Source organism: Rhincodon typus, chromosome 14 (genome assembly GCF_021869965.1).
Source record: "Rhincodon typus isolate 14 chromosome 14, sRhiTyp1.1, whole genome shotgun sequence".
In the NCBI taxonomy this organism is placed as follows: domain Eukaryota; kingdom Metazoa; phylum Chordata; class Chondrichthyes; order Orectolobiformes; family Rhincodontidae; genus Rhincodon; species Rhincodon typus.
In genome coordinates, this window is record NC_063345.1 from 44,284,286 (window position 1) to 44,303,850 (window position 19,565).

General features: G+C 39.8%; 1 protein-coding gene across 2 annotated transcripts; it reads left to right on the forward strand.

Annotated features, from left to right (window-relative positions):
• The first annotated feature begins 2,104 nt into the window (after positions 1-2,104).
• Positions 2,105-19,060, forward strand: rbmx2 (RNA binding motif protein X-linked 2). 2 transcript variants are annotated; one of them, XM_048605226.1, is made up of 7 exons: positions 2,158-2,238; positions 5,884-6,016; positions 9,567-9,682; positions 13,866-13,917; positions 15,442-15,571; positions 17,474-17,666; positions 18,303-19,060. In XM_048605226.1, the coding sequence occupies exons 2-7, from the start codon at positions 5,907-5,909 to the stop codon at positions 18,944-18,946; spliced, it is 1,245 nt and encodes a 414-aa protein (XP_048461183.1). In that variant the 5' UTR covers positions 2,158-2,238; positions 5,884-5,906; the 3' UTR covers positions 18,947-19,060. The 2 variants fall into 2 exon arrangements, with proteins under 2 accessions (XP_020388149.1, XP_048461183.1); XM_020532560.2 differs by lacking the exon at positions 5,884-6,016 and having other exon boundaries at positions 2,105-2,238.
• The last annotated feature ends 505 nt before the right edge of the window (positions 19,061-19,565 follow it).

Consider the following 19,565-nt stretch of genomic DNA (forward strand, 5'->3'; position numbering starts at 1 on the left):
GATAACCAGATATGCAGGACTGAATTCAGCGGCGGCAGCAGCTGAAACTGCATGTTTTCAAGTGTGAACAGCAGCAGGTGTTACTGCAGAGTTGAGAGGTTTATATGTAGTACATTTATTGATGTGGTCACTCTGCAATTTTAAGGTATGCAAGCAGAGAAGGAATGGATAACTGTCAGGTAGTGAAGATCGTCCAGGAAGGCAGTTCAAGATAACCTTGAGTAAATTCTCACTATTTTGAATATAATGTGAATGATCGTTCCTTTGGTGTGTCCAGCCAGCTTCTAGTCCTTGCTACCAAGCTAACTCACCTCTACAGGAGAAGCAGGAAGATTATTGGAAAAGCATTAGACATCAGGGATTCAATAGCTATTGGAACATACAGAATTTTTTCTGGCTGCAGACAAGAATGCAAGATAAATTGCCTCTTTAGCACCAACGTCAAGGGTGTCACTGAATGGCTATAAAACGCTCTCAACGTGCTGGATAAATAGCCAGCCCTTATGGCTGCTATCAGTATTAAAGATGTAAGTAAGAAAGTAGGATGATGTCCTCCAGAATGGATTAGGGACCTTAGAAAGAAGCCAGCTAGCAGGAGCGCTCAATGGTAGTAATTTGCAAATTAGTCCCAGTAACATAAACTAGTGTTTAGGAGGTTAGGGGTCATGGTCGCCTAAAGTGTGCTTGGTGAGATGGTTCAGGAAGGAGGACTTTGGATATCTGAGACTTTGGGACTGGTTCTTGGGAGGTGTGACCTGTGCACCTTAACAGAGTCAGGATCAATGTTCTTACAGGCCTATTTGCTACTGCTGCTGCTGGGGACGATTTAAACCGTGTGGGCGGAGGTGTGGGAACCAGGAGGTGACATAAAAGAGGAAGATGAAAATATATAGAGGATTAGGATAGGCAAATAGCACTAGGATAAAAAATGGTGTCAGTTTGGGTCTGGGTAAGAGGAAATGTGCTAATGTCTAAACTATATTTACTCTTAAGAATGTGTGTGTAAATGTGTTAGAGCATGGTAAATAAGACTGGTGAGCTCCAGATGCAGGTAGCCACATGGAAGTATGATGTTTTAGTGATAACAGAGGTCTGGCACAATAAAGGGCAGGGTGTGGTATTAAATACTCCTCAATATGAGGCATTCAAGAAAAAGAGGGAACGAAAGATAAATGGAGGAATAGTTGTACTGATTAAGGAGAACGTCGTAGTGTTAAAAGAGGCAGAGGATCTCCTAAAGGTGTTCAGTACAGAAACTATTTTGTTAGCGCTAACAAACAATAGTAATACCAAATAAAAACTGAAAGAACTGCGGACGTTGTAAATCAGGAACAAAAACAAATTTGCTGGAAAAGCTCAGCAGGTCTGGCAGCATCTGTGAAGGAAAAACAGAGTTAACGTTTCGGGTCCGGTGACCCTTCCTCAGAACGCTGCCAGACTTGCTGAGCTTTTCCAGCAACTTTTGTTTTAGTATCACTACGTTGTTGGGTGTATTCTATCAGACGCTAAAGTGAAAAATATAGAGAACAAATTTGCATCAAAATTACAGAGATGTGGAACAATGAAGCAAGAGAATTGCAAAAGTTATTGTTCAAGAAAGAGTATAAGAATTGCAACTACAGGAATGTCATTTTAAACATTTTAATCAACCTGTTCAGATATATCATGACACACCTATATTTAGTACGTGCAACTTAAAACTTTGAGCTCCTGGTCAAAGTAGGGGTACGAGGACCACACTGCAAGAGCTCAGTTCAGTCATTTTAATCTTGGTGATGACAAAACTTTCAGAAATGACAAGGTTACGGCTCACTTGAACAAATGAAAGTTAATTAAAGAAAACCAGCTTGGATGTGTTAAAGAATATCTGTTTTTTTCACTGTCCCCAATCCCCAAAGACAGACAACCTCATCCTTGCATTCACTGGGATTAAAATTCTCCGAAGGTTGATGACCTTTTGTCAGAACAAATGATAATCATGCATTTCCAATACATTGAATTAATCAGATTTTATAATTTGCATTTATCTGCATTTGTTAAATTGCGTAATGTTTTTCCACATTGAGAATTCAAGCGATATCTCAATCACAGCGTGTGATTGGTGGTTTGCGCCAGTAGGTGGTGGTGTGTGCGGAGTTCTCCACATTCCTGTTGTGGTCCTTCTTGCTCCTCTCCTTCCGTTCCTATCCGGGAAGAGGAGCTGCTGTGGTAAAATTTGGGACTTTGCTGCAAAATGAAGTGAGTAGGAGATTAAATTGATCTAGTTGCTGGTTTAACAAACAGCATCATTAAAGGGAGTAAATTACCTGTCCGGTATGAACGTAAGAGGTTTCTCTGAGTTACTTCAAGGTGGTGAATGATCAGTGGCAGGATCTTTTTTATTTAAAATGTCCACCGTTCCTGAAAAGAAGGAGGCTGCTTTCAGCACCAACTCCTTAATTCTTGGAATTATTTAAGTAAAACACTAAAGACGGTTAATGACAGTGGTTTGATCGGAATAAAACGTGGCCAAAAGTATCTGAGTAGAATTGTTTATCAACAGAAGTTTCAACGTGAAACGAATCAATCATTAATAAAACCGTGGAAAGGTTAATAACTTGGCATGACCATAAATGTGAATGAAATGGTAGCTGCTGCTTTGTCAGTCACTGTATTTTTGTCCTTTGGAACACCCTCTGCCTTGACATTTTTCTTTCAACAATCTCCCAAAAGCCTTTCTGTCTCCTTATGTTTCCAGTTTCCCTTTCCATTCCCATTATCATTTCCTGTAGCCTGTGAAGCATTTTCATGGATTTTCACAGAATATGAGGAGTATAATGTGGGTTATTGAACGAGGATTCAGCTAGTCTGGTCAGTAAAACAACACTCAACACTGATTTAGAGGGCCTTTGGAAGAGTTTAAAGATGAAGTACGGAGCTTGGGAGAACTGGTGAACAAAATAAAATAGACAACCGTAAATCCAGTGGAGAAAACCGTGAGCTTCTTCAAACTAGGCATTTGTGGAAGAGAAGTGACTGTAAACTAAAATGAAAGCAAACATGTAGAAATTCAAAATAGCACTGGAAAATGCTGGAAACAGTTCTGTCCTACCATTTAATGTACCCTCAACTCTGTTCAAGACTTCTTTCATTTTGAAATGAATATAGTTTGCACCCAAATCAGATGCTCCTGCCTCTCATTAGATCAACTGGACAAAGTCTATTGTAAATGACAGTTATGTAAGTGCATGTTGTCTGGGAAACACTGAGCAGTAGTCTGCACTCAACCCAACAATATTACAAATACCAGCTTGGCCAAATATCCACTTGAAGTTAATATATTTAAAGTTATTTTATTTTATTTAATTTAATTTATTGCTGGAAAAACTCAGCAGGTTTGGCAGCATCTGTGGAGAGAAGAATTTCAGTTCTGAAGAAGAGTCAGTGGACCCAAAACATTAACTCTGATTTCTCTCCACAGATTCTGCCAGATGTGGTGAGTTTTTCCAGCTGTTTCTGATTCTGATTTCTAGCATCTGCAGTTTTTTTCATTTTTATTATTGTTTGTAGAATCAGAATGTAATCTATGGAAATTTCCTCTGGTAGAATATGTTTTTTTTTCAATATGTGTAAAATGCTTTTTATTAATTCATGGGATGTGGGAATCGCTGGCAAGGTCAGCATTTACTACCAAGCATCAGTTGCCCTGTAGAAAATGGCAGTGAACCTTCAGCTACTGTGCTCCTTGGTGTTTCCTCTGGCCCATCCTTGTGCTAATGAGGTATCTGTTCTAGGATTTTGACCAATGATAATGAATAGCTCATATCCAAATCAGAATTTTGTGTGTTTTGAAAGAGAACTTGAGGGTGGTGGTGTTCCCATGCATTTTCTGCCCTTGTCCTTCTAGGTAATAGAAATCAAGGGTTTGGAAGGTAGAGTCTAAGCAGTTTGGGAAGTTGTTGCAAATGCATCTTGTAAATGGTATGCACTGCTGCCACTATATGTCACTGGTGAAAGAAGTGAATGTTGAAGGTGTTAGATGCGGTCGCAATCAAACAGGCAATATTTGGACAGAGGCTGCCTTAGTATCGGAGGAGTTGCAAATGGTGCAGAAATTGTGCAGTCATCAGTGAAGGACCTCACTTCTGACATTTACAATGGAGAGAAGGTTGTTGAAGATGGTTGGGCCTAGGACACTACCCTGAGTAACTCCTGTGGCTCAGTTGATTGACTCCAACAACACAACCACCTTCCTGTATGCTAAACAGCAGGGAGTTACCCTCTCCCCCTCCGATTCCCATTAACTCCAGTTTACTGTGGCTCCTATGCTATACACAGTCAAATGCTGCCTTGATATAAAGGTAGTCACCCTTACTTCCTCTCTGGAGTTCAGCTGTTTTCTCCATGTTTTGACTTAATCTGCAGTGAGGTCAGGAACAGAGTGGTCTGTTAGAGCCCAAGCTGAGAGTCAGTGAACAAATTGTTGTTGAGTAAGTGCTGCTTGAAATCACAGATGGTGATGGTGCTTACTATCATTTTGTTGGAGGATAGACTGATGAGATGGAATTGTTGGGTGGGATCTGTCCTGCTTATTATGGATAGGATGTAATCAGGAAATTATACATATTGCTGGATAGATCCCGGTGTTGTAGCTGTAGTGGAAGAGCTTAGCTAGGGTTGCTGCTAGTTCTGAAGCGTAAGTCATGAGTAGTACTGTTCGAATGTTGTCCAGACTAACTACCTTTGCAGTGTCCAGTGACCAGTTTTTTTTTGACATTATGTGGAATAAATTGAACTGGGTGCAGCTGGCACCTGTGATGTTGGGGACCTCAGGAAGAAGCCAAGATAGATCATCCACTTGACACTTCTGGCTTAAACTGTAGGCAAATGCTTAAGCCTTCACGTTGATCTGCTGGGTTCCCAATCATTGAGATGGAGATCCTTGTGGAGCCGCCTCCTCCAGTGAATTGTTACATAGTCCACCACCATTCACAACTGGATGTGGCAGACTACAGAGCTTAGATCTCAAGACGGATGCCTTTGTCATTGTCCCACAGTCTAATTAAACAACTGCCTGATTCTCAATTTGAGCTCCATCAGGATTACTCAGCTGCTGACCTCAAGTGTTCTGAGGTAGGGTCACCAGACCCGAAACGTTAACTCTGATTTTTTCTTCACAAATGCTGTCAGACCCACTGAGCTTTTCCAGCAACTTCTGTTTTTGTTCCTGATATACAGCATCGACAGTTCTTTCAACCTTAATACGAGGTTGGTCCAAACATGGACAAAAGAGTTGCGGTGAGATAAAAGTGACTGCCCTTGACATAAACACAGCATTTGACCAAGTATGGCTTTAAGGAGCCTTGGAAAGCCTGGAGTCGGTAGGAATAAGATGGCATATGTTTGCTGATTACAATTATACCTAGCAAAAAGAAAGATGGTCGTGATTGTTAGACATCGAACATCACAGCCCTAGGGCATTTCTGCAGGAACTCCTGATGTTAGATATTTTCTAATCAATGTGTTCGGAGATGTTATCATATATTTCTCTGGAGCAGGTGGGACTTGAATTCCTGAGGATAAACATTTTAATCGCCCTGTTTAGGCATGTTATTACGTACTTCGGGAGCAGGCTGGACTTGAACCCAGGCCTTCTGGTCTAGTGGCAGGGTCACTTCCACTGCAGCACAAGAGCCCCCAAAGAGCATAAACGTCTTCCTTCCTTTCTAAATATTTTTAATCAGTCCAGAGATACCCCTGGAGCAGGTGGGACTTGCACCTGGAGCTCCTGGTTCAGAGATAAGGGCAGTACCACTGCACCACAAGAGCCCTAATTCCTGAGGGTGGTGTCTGAGACCCAACGATTTTCAGCTGTTTCATCAATAATCTTTGCTCCATCACAAGGTCAGAGCTGGGGATGTCCATTGATGTGCAATCATCAGTGCTCCAATGTTCAGCATCTTTCACCACATCTCGGATACCGAAGTGTCCAAATGCAGCAAGATATTAACAATATCCAGGGATGGACAGATAAATGGTAAGTAATGGTCACCTCACACAAGTGTAGGGTAATGATCATCTTCAGCAAGAGAGGATCCAATTTTCTCCCCTTGACATTCAATGGAATTATCTCAATGAGTGCCAACTATCAATATTCTGGAGGTCACCTTTTACCAGAAAGTAAAACAGGCTAGCCAGTAAATACTGTGGCCACAAGAGTGGGTCAGAGGCTAGGAATTATGCAGAGAATATGATGACGTACTCTCCAGTTGTCTTTTTGAGTTCGTGTCAACAACAAAATGCTTGACATCGGACAGTATGAAACAGCATGCTTCATTAGCATTCCATTCATCACCATCAACGTTTACTGCTGTCACCATTGCACAGTGGCAGTAGTGTCTACCATCTAGAAGAAGCGCTGAAGTAATTCATCAAGGCTCCTCTGAGAGCATCATCCAAATCGGCAACTTCTATCACCTAGAAAGACTAGGTTAGTAAATTCATGGGAGCCCTGTCAACTGCAAGTTTCCCTCCAAACCACACAGTATCCTGCTTTGGAAATGTAATGCCATTGCTTCACTGTTACAGGGTCAAAAGTCTGGAATCCCTTCCTAACAGAACTGTAATATGCCTACAACCTTAGTAGTTTATGAAGGAATCTAGGGATGGGCATTAAATAATGGCCAGTCAGCAATGCGCACATTCTACGAGTGAGTAAAAAATAAATCTCCTCACCACATTCCTAGGTCAATTGGGAATGGGCAATAAATGCTGTCCTAACCAGCAATGCCACATCCCATGAACAAATAAAAGGAATGCGTGAGTTTTTTAGAAATTAGATACAACTTGCTTGGCTGTTTCAGAGTGCGTTTGAGAGTCCATTATATTGCTGTGGATCTGGAGTCAATATAGTTTAGAATGGAGGAAGATGGCAGATTTTCCTTCCCTAAAGGACTATTGTGAACCAGATGGATTTTTAAGACCGTTGGCAATAGTATATGGACAGCATTTGAATAATTCTTTTTCTTCCAGACTTATTCATTTACTTCAAATTTCATCATCTGCCAAGGTGAAATTCGAACCCATGTCCTCAGAGCATTAGACTGTACCAACCGACTACTGCACAACCACCTCCCCTCATAAAGAGTTAAATAAAATTTGGTTTTGTGTTCATAAAACCAGGAAAGGAAGTGTATCTTCTGAGATCTCATGAGCAGTGAGTGAGTACAGGCAGCTGATTCTGTGATCCTTGATCATATCTCTTTACCATCATGAGATAAAAGCAATGAGGTGTTTTATAAGAAACTGAAACCTGTAATCAGGTGGCTCCAGTATCCTGCCTTGCCTTCATCTTCCCTTAGCTTAGGGCTTTCCTGTTTGCGAACAGGTAGTAAAAGGCCAGTCCTTCACTGCATGAGGGAGTGGGTATCATCTGTAGATGTTTCGAAGTGGATCCCATGTCTATGGGTAAGGTCGCTAAGGCTCAAATTACTGTTGAAGGAGGAAACCATTTGTGCGTCCTTGAGTATGGAGATGATGCCAGTACTAGAGATGTTCTGGCAACAATTAAATTGTTAAAAGTAGGTTAGGCAATCACACTCTCTAAGTTGGATATAGAGAAGCATTTGAATGAAATTAACAGCTGTGCTGAAGCCTGCATGGATTTCTAGAAGGTATTATCCAAATCTTGAAATGTAATGTAATAAAATTGGGATTTTTTTTCCACCTTTGATGAGCTACTTTAACTCTGGGCCAGCTTTTAGGTTGCAATTTTTATTATTGAAGCGCTTGTCATTTGGCTTTTGTGAGTTATCAAGTATGGGCCCATTTAATGTGACCATAAAGCAATACTAAAAGGCTTTTGTGGTGCAGTGGTAGTGTCCCTATCTCCAGCCAAAAGGCCCATGTTCAAGGCCCATCTGCTCCAGAGTTGAGTCATAACATATCTGAACAGGTTCATTAAAGTATCTATAATGATATGCTGAGATATTTCATTGAGAGACTAGGAACAAGAACAAACAAGCCTGTCCAGTCAATTTTGAGGAAGCATTTTTGTTGAAGGCATATAGTGTGATATGAGGTAAGGAAAAGATTAAAAAAACAAGAATCAGGATTTGACAAGCAGTGTTGTAAGCTGGGCATCCCGTAGAGTTAAGCAAAAGCTGGAACGGTTGGTGAATCTGACTGTGTGCAGAATAGATTGTGGTTACTAATCTGCAGGGTGAGTTTGCGTTTATGTATCACGGAGTCTGGGAGCATACAGAGAAAGCACTGGAGACATCAAGCCTGGAGGTGACATACATGGGATTGAGCAGTGTAGTCTGAATGGATGAAACTGAGACAGTACAGTAACTTTCAAAGTTAGAAGTTGGTCTTCTGGTGATGAATATGGAAGTAGTTAACCTAAAATGATCTATCATTTCCCTTGATTCAATTTGGTATGTTAAAAGTTTCCATCATTGGAGATGATCATTCCATCAAGGCAGGGTCAGTTTTCCCTTCTAATAAAAACTAGGCCAAAAACTACTTACACAAATGCCAAGATAAAAATGTAATTGTGTCCTGCACAAATAACCAGTCAGAAAGGGAAAAGGTCTCAGGATGTAAATATTTTTCCATTTACAATGGATTCCCCCTTACCATCTCCGATACCAACCTTTCTATCTCGCCACTGGCCACTCATCTCCATTACCCTAGTCTCAGATCCTCCTATCTCTCTCTGGCTCAAGACCACAGTCTCCTAAGTTTACCAACCTTAAAGTCAGCCAGTATTATTTCCAACACCACAACACAAATGCCAGGCAATGATCATCTCCAAAAAGAGACAACCTAACCATTGATACTCAATCATCTTACCATCTTTGAATCCCCTACTAACAACATCCTGGGGGTTATCATTGAATTGGATTCCCATATAAATGTTATGGCTACAAAAGCAGGTGAGAAGCTAGGGAAATTGCAGCAAGTAACTCGCCCACTGACTCCCAAGAGCCATCTACAAGGCACAAGTCAGGAGTGTGATAGAATATTCCACACTTGTCTGGATGAGTGCAGCTCCAACAACACTCAAGCTTGACACCATCCAGGACAAAGCAGCCGACTTGATGGGCACCACAAATCAAGCACTCCCTCCACCACTGACACTTAAGTAGCAGCAGTGTACTATCTTCAAAATGCAGTGCAGAAATTCTCCACAGATCCTTAGACAGCACCTTTAAAACCCATGATACTTTCGTCTTGAAGGACGAGGGCAGCAGAAACATGGGAACACCATCACTGCAAGTTCCAAAGCCACTCACCATCTTGACTTGGAAACATGTCACCATTCCTTCGCTAAAATCGTGGAATTCTTTCCCTGACAGCATTGTGGATCTACCTACAGCACATGGACTGCAGTAGTTCATGAAGGCAGCTGTCCATCACCTTCTCAAGGGTAACTAGGGAAGGGTAATAAATACTGACCCACCAGTGACACCCACATCACATGATTGAATTTTTAAAAAAGAACATGTAGACTTGGCAAATTTCTGTTTTATTTGAGTACCATAGTCTTGGTGCACTTTATGATTAATTTGTTCTGTACTTAGTCCACTCACAAAAGTGAAGCTCATCAATGAGCTAAACGCAAGGGAGGTGGAGTTGGGTGTACAAGATAAAGTGTCCTGGCATTCAGAGTACAAGGACAGTGCATGGATCTTTCTGGGTAAGTGAAACCTTTTCCAGGTTCCAATGTGTTGTTTTTTCAGTGGCTACTGTAACCTTGTGTCTCATAGAATTTTTTTTTGAATTCCGGCAGTTTAACAGGCAGGACTGAAGCAGATTTCCTTTTTGAGAAGATTAGTAGAAATAAAGATTTTCTGTGTGATAGGTGTTACTTGTTATCTTTCCTTGTGTGCCATAATTCTGAACATGTTTCCCATGAAGCTCAGTTTCAGGTACATTTGAGTACACACTTCGTATAAGTACACACTTCATATAAGGACACACTCCTGATTTCATTCATGCCACCTTGGTATCTCCAAATGAATACAAGAATCTGCCTGGCAAGAAGCAAGATAGTTACAGGACTGATACATTGAAAGACTACATGTAGAAATATGTAATGCCTGTTTTGATATGAGAAGAACTCTCCACAGACAGTCACCCAAGGCTGGAATTGAACCCAGGTCCCTGGCACTGTGGGGCAGCTTGCTAACCACTGAGCCACTGTGCTGCCCAAATATCCTCGAGTGTGTTTTCTCTAGAGCAAGTCTTTCCTTCTTATAATGTGACCAGACTAAGTAAACAACTCCAGTTGAGGCCTAGCCATTCTGTTATATATTTCCTTGCACTTGTATTCAATATCAGCCCAATAATGGACATCATCCATATGCTTTCTTTACCACCTTATCCACCTGTCGTTCCACCTTCAGGGACCTGTGGACATACTTTGCAAGGTCCCTCATTTTTGTGCATTCCTTTCATTTGTTTGACATCTCCAAATGAATCACCCCCCCAATTCCTCTGAATTAAATTCCATTTGCTACTTTGTCACCCTCTAAACCAAACCATTGATATCTTCTTGCAGTCAACAGCCATCCACTTTACTGTCAACTACATGGCCAATTTTTCAATTGTCCGTGAATTTCCCAATGATGTTTCCCATATTTCAAGTCTAAATTACTAATATATACCACAAACAGCAACAGACCCAAAGCTCAGCCCTGTGGCACAACATCGGATACAGCTTTCCATTCGCAAAACTGACAATTGAACATTACACTTTGTTTCATGTCACTGAGCCAATTTTGGATCCAACTTGTCACAGTCCCATGTATCGCTTAGGCTTTAATTTTTCTTAGCATTACCATGCAAGACCTTGTCAAGTACCTTACTAAAATCCACACGAATAACATGTCCTGCACTACTCTCATCAATTTTCCTTGTTACTTCCTCAGAAATTCAATTATGTTAGTGAGGCATGACAAAGCAGTGATGGCTATCCCTGACCAATCCATGCCTTTCCATGGAGCAGTTAATTTTGCTTCTCAATATTGATTCAAGTAATCTTTCCACCACTGAGGTCAATTTGACTAGCCTATAATGATTTGGCTTATCCCTTGCACTTTTCTTGGATAGTAATAAAATGTTTGCAGACCTCCAATCTTGTAGTACCTCACCTGCATCATGTGAAAAATAGGAAATGATCCTCAGAGCTTCCACCATTTCCTCCCCTGCTTTCTTTAACAACCTGGAATACAATTCATCCAGAGCTGGATAAATGTAATTTAGCTTTTAGTTTAAATTTAAAGCCTTGGGGGAGTCTTAGTTCCTTAAAAATGGTAATTATATGTTCTCTATTTAAATGTTTGTTATTAATAAACTGACTAAAATTATTTTGGTTAGAGAAATGGTTATACCATTGTAAACTTTAATTCACTTCTGCAGTGATCTGGTCCTATCTGTCTCACTTTGCAATATTAAAGGTATTTATTGCCCACTTCTTCTGCACCTTCTTTCATTTCTGATTCATCAGGTGTCTTCAATTTCTTCTAACTACCCCACCCATGATTTATTAACTTATATAACAGTTCTCATAATTCAAAAACAAAGTCTATTCGATTAACTTGTCATGACCAGCTCTAAATGCCTGTCTGAAATAAACAAGATTCTTTTTGACTTCTCCAACCAAACTTCTTTCACTGCTGAAAACAGCCTATTCCTTGGCCGTTTCTAATAATAAAAAGGAACTAAGGCACAAACAGACTTTTTAATATCTTACAGTCAAATCCCTTCAGTAAGTTGACCTGTCGATCAGTTCTGCCCCAAGGCTGGAATCCTTCCGTTCTAATCCTAGATAATGAAAGTCTTCAACTGTTGTTGAATCTAATGGAATTAGCTGGGTCATGAGTTGATTTCTCCTGGGTTACAAAGAACTCCTTTTAAGATAATTGAATGGGTGGTGTCTCCTTGTAAAGACTTACTGCTGACAGTTGCAAATTACATGAAAGGAGAGTTTTTACTGCTGTTCACTGTTGTCAAAAAGTTTTCTAGGTTAAACAATTTAGATGCTTAGCAATTAGAAATACTTTAAAGATCGAATAATCAAAAATTTATTTAAACATTAGCTTCACTAACACTTGCTTTGTTCCTGTACTGCACTTGTATGTGGCTTTTTGCATCAAATATTTAAAAATCTGAGTATTGTTGACCTCATGCTAGTCTATAGATTTCACCCCAACATGTAGGTTAGGAATGATGCTGATTCCAACTCTGGTGTGCACAAGAAAATAAGAAATGAGTGGGTAATGCCATTTAACTCCTCATGTCTACTCCACCCATTCACTTAGATCAAGGCAGATCTTTTATCTCGGCTTCACTTTCCTGCTTGATTCCCATATCCCTCAATTTCCTTTTTAAGGTTCAAATGCATATCAACCTCAGCCTTAAATAAAATCTTTAAACAGACTATCAATATTATAAAAAAAAGGAACAGGCTAGGAAATGGTGAGGGATTATGAACACTAGCCTGCCCCTATTTTCCTATAACCATGAGGGCTGCTTGTTAGCCTGCTTTTTACTTGTAGAATCCCATGTTCTTTGCCTCTTTGCTGCTGATTGGCCTGTTTGCAATACTATCTCTCATCCAATAGTTGTAACTAATGTTAAAATAGAGGCAAGTGAGAAGACTGAGAAAACAAAAGACTATTAATGAGCTGGGCACAGGAATGTAAGAGGTAATGGTATCTTAACCATGCCTAATGCACAGCAGCACCCCCTTTCTTAGGCATTAGGGTTTCATTGAGGTTCACAGCCTGAAGTAGGATAAAGTGCAAAGAGGGTTTGGTAACATTGTGGAACAGCACTAATAGAGCTCGTTCTTGTTAAGAGTTAATTCTTGAAATCTATGCCATGGCACCCTTTTTGTAGCTCACTTACCAGGTGTCACTTCAGTTGGGCTGAGTGAAGCACTCTCGGAGAAGGGGAAGGGATTTGTTTCAGAAAATTACACTTAAGATGTTCTGTAGTGTTTATTGCTTTGAGTGAAACTACTAATGCACTTAGGAGATGGGTATAAGGATTCAAATGCCAATGACAAACCAAAAATAATCATAAAGCTAGATTTTATATATTAGCTCATAAGACTTAGGAGCAGAATTAAGCCATTCAGCCCATTGAGTTTGCTCTACCATTAGATCATGGCTGATATGTTTCTCAACACCATTCTCCTGCCTTCTCCCTGTAACCCTGGATCCCCTTACCAATCAAGATCCTATCTACCTCTGTCTTAAATACACTCAATGACGTGGCTGCCACAGCTTTCTGCAGCAGTGAGTTCCACAGATTCACCACCCGCTAGCTGAAGAAGTTCCTCCTCATCACAGTTCTAAAGGGTTGTCCCTTAACTCTGTGCCTCTGCCCTTGGGTCCTAGTCTCTCCTTTTGGTGGAAACATATTCTGCATGTCCACTCTATCCAGGCCTCTCAGTATTCTGTAAGTTTCAATCAGATTCCCCCCTTATTTTTTCTAAACTCCATTGAGTAGAACCCCAGAATTGTTTCACAGGGTACTGCTTCTTATAGTGCTGAACATAATCACTACAAAACCAGTCATTAAGGGTTTCTCAGTTCAATTTCACACGTGGAAAAAATCTGGCAGTTAGATATTGAGTCATAGGTATGTGCAATGTGTTTTTAATAGACTTGCATATTAACAGCCTGGATTATGTAATCAGAAGATTAAATAATATAAATTTCTTTTGGAAAATGGGTGTGACTATCAACCCAAGATCTTGTACTTATTAAATTGTGCATGGTACTGAATATATAGAGGTCTTGACTTTGGTAGTGCCAGCATTAAATGTAAGGGTATGATTTTCCATGTAAGTATGCTCTGTTTTTTCTTAGGTGGCTTGCCCTATGAATTAACTGAAGGAGACATTATCTGTGTGTTTTCACAGTAAGTATTACTTTTCCTTGCTAATTTTGCTGATGTTAGGTACTATGCTGAAATGGAGCTTCTCCAGTATTGCTCCACTTACATTCCTCAACCAAGTGACCAGGCTATTTAACCATGGGTGCAGCACTTTTAAATCCAACCCAGTCCCTTTTTAATGTTTATCCCCACGCATTCACGGCTGAGTCTGTTGGCTATTGGAATAGATACTCTTGACTAGATTTTCTCTCTCAGACATAGTTGCTTCTGCCACTGCCTCAGGCAGGACCAACTAGCAGTGCACACCATTGGAGATTGAACCTGGAACTTTTATGGTCTGTTATGAGAGCTTACTGTATGCAAATGCACTGCTATGCTTCCAATATCACTACAGTGTTAACACAAAGTATTTCGTTAGCTTTAACCTGTTTGGACCATGAAAAGCCATTTATAATTGCAAATCTTTTTCATTTCTCAAAAACATTATCATGAACATATGTGCTTGATTTTAGATTATTATTTCTGGATTGGTTTAAAAAAAAAGATATGGTTTTGTGCCAGTAGGTGGCATAATGTTACAGCTTTAGCATCATCCTGCCATTTGGTTGCAATGTTGTGACCTGCAGGGATTTGGAAACCAGGAGAGTATATTAGAGAGTAAAACTAGCCTCCACTAAATACTGAGAGAAACCGAGAATATTGTACAGAATGTTGACGAGTCAGAACGTTAGGTTTGGAGAATGTTGCATAGATGTCAGTAATCTGTGGAGAGACTTGTAACCAAAGATAAGAATTAAGTACATAAAAGGGAGTGAAGATTAGTAAGGGACTGACTGATCAGTCAGCAGGACTTAGCATCTAAGTTAGAATGAAGTAGATTTAGTGGAGGTTGAAGCAGAGATGTATTTATTGATGTCACTTACAGCAAGAATATGTGGACATAGCATCAGGAAGCAGAAAGCTAGAGTAACAGCTCTCTTCTCAGTTTTCCTGTAATTTCTGCACAAGAAAATCTTCTCTAAGAACTTTAGAGCAGAGCTTTAAAGGGTGATACATTTGAAAAGGGAATAGACATGAGGAAAGGAGAGGGAGAGACCTAATGGGCATTTGACAGTGACAGTCATACATCTGCTCTGGATAGTTTAGAGAGATAACGTGAATGAAAGTACATCTGGGTAAGGTGGCCTTTGAACAGAAGGAACCGTCAACTGTGAATCACTGTTCCATCAAGCCAAGCATTAGCCAATTATTCCCGGATGCGATACTGGGTAGGGAATGCTTTGCTGGTGAGAGTGGACATTTAAGGGAATATGTCACAGCAGGCAGCCAGCCAGAGATATTGGAGACTGCAGATTAATGGGAAAAAGAGTAAGAGAGGCTAACTCTTTGTGAAAGGGCTGAGTCAGAGCCTTACTAAACAAAAGAAGAAATATTTACAGATCAGACTGCAGTGGAGGATCTGGTTAAGTGCAACCTCTGATAAAAGTAGAGGTGGGTAACCCAGAGAGATGGGTTAAATGCTGTAAACCATTGACCTTCATTTGATAGGTACGGCGAGATTGTTAACATCAATTTAGTTCGCGATAAGAAGACTGGAAAATCAAAAGGCTTCTGCTTTATCTGTTATGAGGATCAGAGAAGCACCATTTTGGCTGTGGACAACTTTAATGGAATCAAGGTGGGTATGAAAGTAAAAGGTGGAATCGTTAAAAGGATGAACAATAGGTGTTGTCTCACCTCTTCCAGGTGGCCCATTTCAAAGGCTGATGATATGTTTGCTTTCTTGACTGTAGGTAAGTCAGCCTGAAAATTGAAGTAAATGACAAGATTAAAGTATCTTGGAAATATTCCACATATAAAATTAAGACCACCTTGTGAACAGAACAGTAGTTATAAAATAATTACATTTAGAAATATAAAATCTAAAATAGTTTTTCAAGTATCACAAAAAGCTAGCACTTTGCCCAGTTTAGTGAATGTATGTCTGCTTTTCTTGTAACACAATATCAGAGAAAGTAAGAATGTGTGAGATACTAGGAAATACCTCATTTACTAGTTCCTGCAATTAATCATGTAGTTCTACCCGATAAATCCTTCCCTTCACCTCCCTGCTTTTAGATTAACTTTGCCTATAATTCTAGAAGACGTTGACTCATTCTGGCTACAGTTCAGTGGTCAGTAGCATGTTCAAGTAGCTTTTACCAAGTGACCAATGTACCTGTGATCCTTGGTAGATGATATAGATGTGGACCTTTATCTTCATACACACGTCCTTCCAGTGGTTGTCCTCTGGATACCTGAGTGAGCCCTGGCTGAGATCAATTAGAGCTCCTCTATTGCCACTACAATTAGGTAACTTGTGGTGTTATGATCAAATGGATCAAACTTGGCACCTTCTTGTGTTGATTGAATGCATAAAGAATCTGGGTTCAAATATCCAGTAGAATTTGAGGCTTCTGAATTACTGCTTTTTTGGTTTGCATGTACACAGTGTGTTTTGTGATGGAGTGACAATGCCACCATAGGACAGTAGCTGTTTCTAGTTATAATGTATCAATTTTGCTGTCCCATTACAAGATTTTTTCAAAATGAAACTGAAATCAATTCACTAATACATTGACATACGTTAAAAAATATTATTCATGTCATACATTAGCATTAATACAGGGAGAAAGTTGTTTTTATTAGGTTGTAAAACATATTAAGAGTTTCCTGTCCTTTGTAATGAAGGAGGCGACAACTGCTCATTAATAAAGGACTTCAATTTGCATGTGAACATATTCCAGTATGGCAACCTAAAAGTTACCATACTCTGAGACCAGATATGCAAGAAGTTTGGGATGCAGTTGGCAATACCTCTCTCTATTTTCTGCCTTCAGCATGCTCCTTCATCAGACACCATGTTCTTTCTATTTTGTTGATACTACTATGACCATGTTACTTTGGACTGCCTTTTCTTGTAAACTCCTTGTACAGCATCTAACATGCTCTTTAATCTCTTACTGTTGGCAGGGAGATTCAATGCAACTCTCTTTGGAATTTTACATTCAGATTGTTACATTGGAATATGACTAAAGCTGATTTTGTGTAATATTTTTGCTTGGTGCCGTGAACATCTTGAACTTTTCTATGATTCATGTCACACACCATGGGTGTGTATTACAATGAAGTTTTGTAAACCCGGATTGGAAGAATATCTTTTTGCTATGTCCCATTATTATGTGGTTGTTAAAACATTTAATAAAGCTCATGCTGGTTTATTATAATTAATTTGAATTTTTATAATCTATCACATGCTCGGAAAGTATTCTTATTTATGCTGTGTTCAAATCTACTGGTATTGTAATTACATGAGGGTGAGGTTCTAGTTCAGTCAATCATGTGGAATGACTATTCTTAGTCATGAAAGAATGGGCTGCAATAAATGGAAGCAGCTTGTTTCCAGTACTTGAGTAACAAGAAACCATAGACACTTGAAGGATTTTGGGAATGTGGTAGGTAATCATGATTAGAACTCTCTGCTATATGGACTTGTTTGTCTATTTTGTTGTTGTAACTTATGTTTACATGCTCCATTTAGATTAAGGGAAGGACCATCCGTGTTGACCATGTAGCCAATTACCGTCCTCCAAACGATGGAGCTGATGTTGATGCTGTGACTAAAAGACTGAGAGAGGAAGGCTGTGCACCTAAAGCACCTCCATCAGCATCAGATTCCTCAGAGTCCTCTGAAGAGGATGTTAGCTCAGTGCCAGCAAAGAAACAGAAGAAAGGTATGTGAAGTGAAATGCATGGGTCAGCTTAAGGGATGGGATTTTATTAGAATTTTGGGTTTGAGCATATTAGATGATAGAGTTTTTGGATCACTGATTCACAGAAACTGTCACTGGTATACTGGTTTTATAATGTGGAATTGTAACTGCAGTCCAATATTTGAAGAATGTCAGTAGAGTTCAAACGCTTCAAGACTGGATTGATTTTGGAATTGGGTGATGGAGTGAATTAGTAACTCAACTTTTGACCACTAGGTCAGGTCAAAATCCAGCCTGAACATGGGATGAAAATCCTGTGGTAGCACTGACTAAGAAAGAGACCTGCACCAAATACATTTGGCCAGTCCCTGTTGAAATCCAAGCACCTAACGGAGCACTGCAAAAGAACGCTAATTCAGTATAAATTAGCAATCTTGGCCGGAAGGGTTTCCAAAATGGCCAGTGTGAGAAATGAACTGATTATGCCTGGTGGACTGCTGAGTTTGGCACATAATGTAGAGTTTTTATGTGCTACAGCCTATCCAAAAATCCTTCATACTAACTTCGAGAAATGCTTATAAAGGAATAATTCCATCCCTTAAAGTTTACATTGTCCCTTTTGGTGAGCTATAATTCACAATGTTCTTTATTCTCCAGAAAAGAAAAAGAAAAAGAAAAGAGGAAAAAAGGAGAAAAAAGTCAAGGTAAAGAAAGAAGCTGCCTCCAAACAGTTGATCAAGAACTCTGGCCGAAACCAATCACCTCCACCCCCGGTAAGAATCAAGAGAGAAAGAGAGGATGTGGGGTATGATAAATATGCCAAAACAAACCAAGACATTCATCGGGATGGTAGTGTGGACCACAGGAATGAAGAAAGAGGAAAAGGAGATGGAAGGAAACACACAAATGGAGCTGATGAAATGAGGACCAGAGAGAAACACAGAGAAAGGAGTCGAACTAGAAACTCTGAGAGAGAGGAAAGGCGAAAAGGTGATCAAAATGGGAGAGGATCTGGCAATGAAAGGTCAGAGAGAGATGTAAGACACACTCACGGTGATGGGAGAGAGTTGAGATATGATGAAGAAAGGCACAGTGAACAAGAGAAAATGCGAAAAGAAAACAGGATTGACAGCAAGAATGATGACCATGACAAGTACAGGAAATACAGTCGCAGTAAGAGAGACGAGTGGGATTCACATTGTGACAGCATCAAGCATAAAGAGTCAAGATTTGAACATGACAAAGTCAGCCTTAACAAGGGAAAATACAATTACAGAGACAGTGATCAGAAAAGAAACTGAACAGTCAGAAGTCTGCAGCTAAATGCAATACACCTCCCCATCCAAAGTCTATGGACAAAATAAAGTCCCAGCAGTTAATAACCAGAAATAAATATTCTGAAATTTGTTGCTTTCCTCCAGCTTTTTTTCTTGAACTATTTCTTTGTATATGTGGACTATTTTTGCAATGGAGAATGTTAAACAACTTACAGTGCCCCTTTAACTACTGATGATTTTTTAAAAATAAATTTAAAATGTTTATTTTTGTGCTTACTTTGGAGATGTCAAATGAAACAAAGTTTTATTCTGATTACGTATAGTTGGCTGTTCTTCATGCAAAAAAGTTCATAATTGAGTGGTGATAGCCTTTTAAATTGTTGCAGGACATCCAGCTAAGCCCACTCCTGCTCTTGCTTCATTTCATCAAATAGGCACTTTCCAGCAGGAGGGACTGAATATCAAGTAACAGTGAAAATACTAGCTGATTTTTGTTTTGGTATTTTTCCTCTGCCCTACACACAGGAATTAATGAAGTAATTGTAGTGTTGCAACAGCCAAATCACCAGAGACCTGGATTTTGAAGCTGTTCCTTGCTCAACACGGCTCTGATCCACTTTGGTGCGCACTTATCTGCATAGCT

Coding starts and splice junctions, on each gene's coding strand:
- rbmx2 (XM_048605226.1), top strand. CDS start 5,907: ATGTGCAATCATCAGTGCTCCAATGTTCAGCATCTTTCACCACATCTC. Junction 13,918..15,441: donor ATTATCTGTGTGTTTTCACA/GTAAGTATTACT, acceptor TTCATTTGATAG/GTACGGCGAGATTGTTAACA. Junction 15,572..17,473: donor ACAACTTTAATGGAATCAAG/GTGGGTATGAAA, acceptor TGCTCCATTTAG/ATTAAGGGAAGGACCATCCG.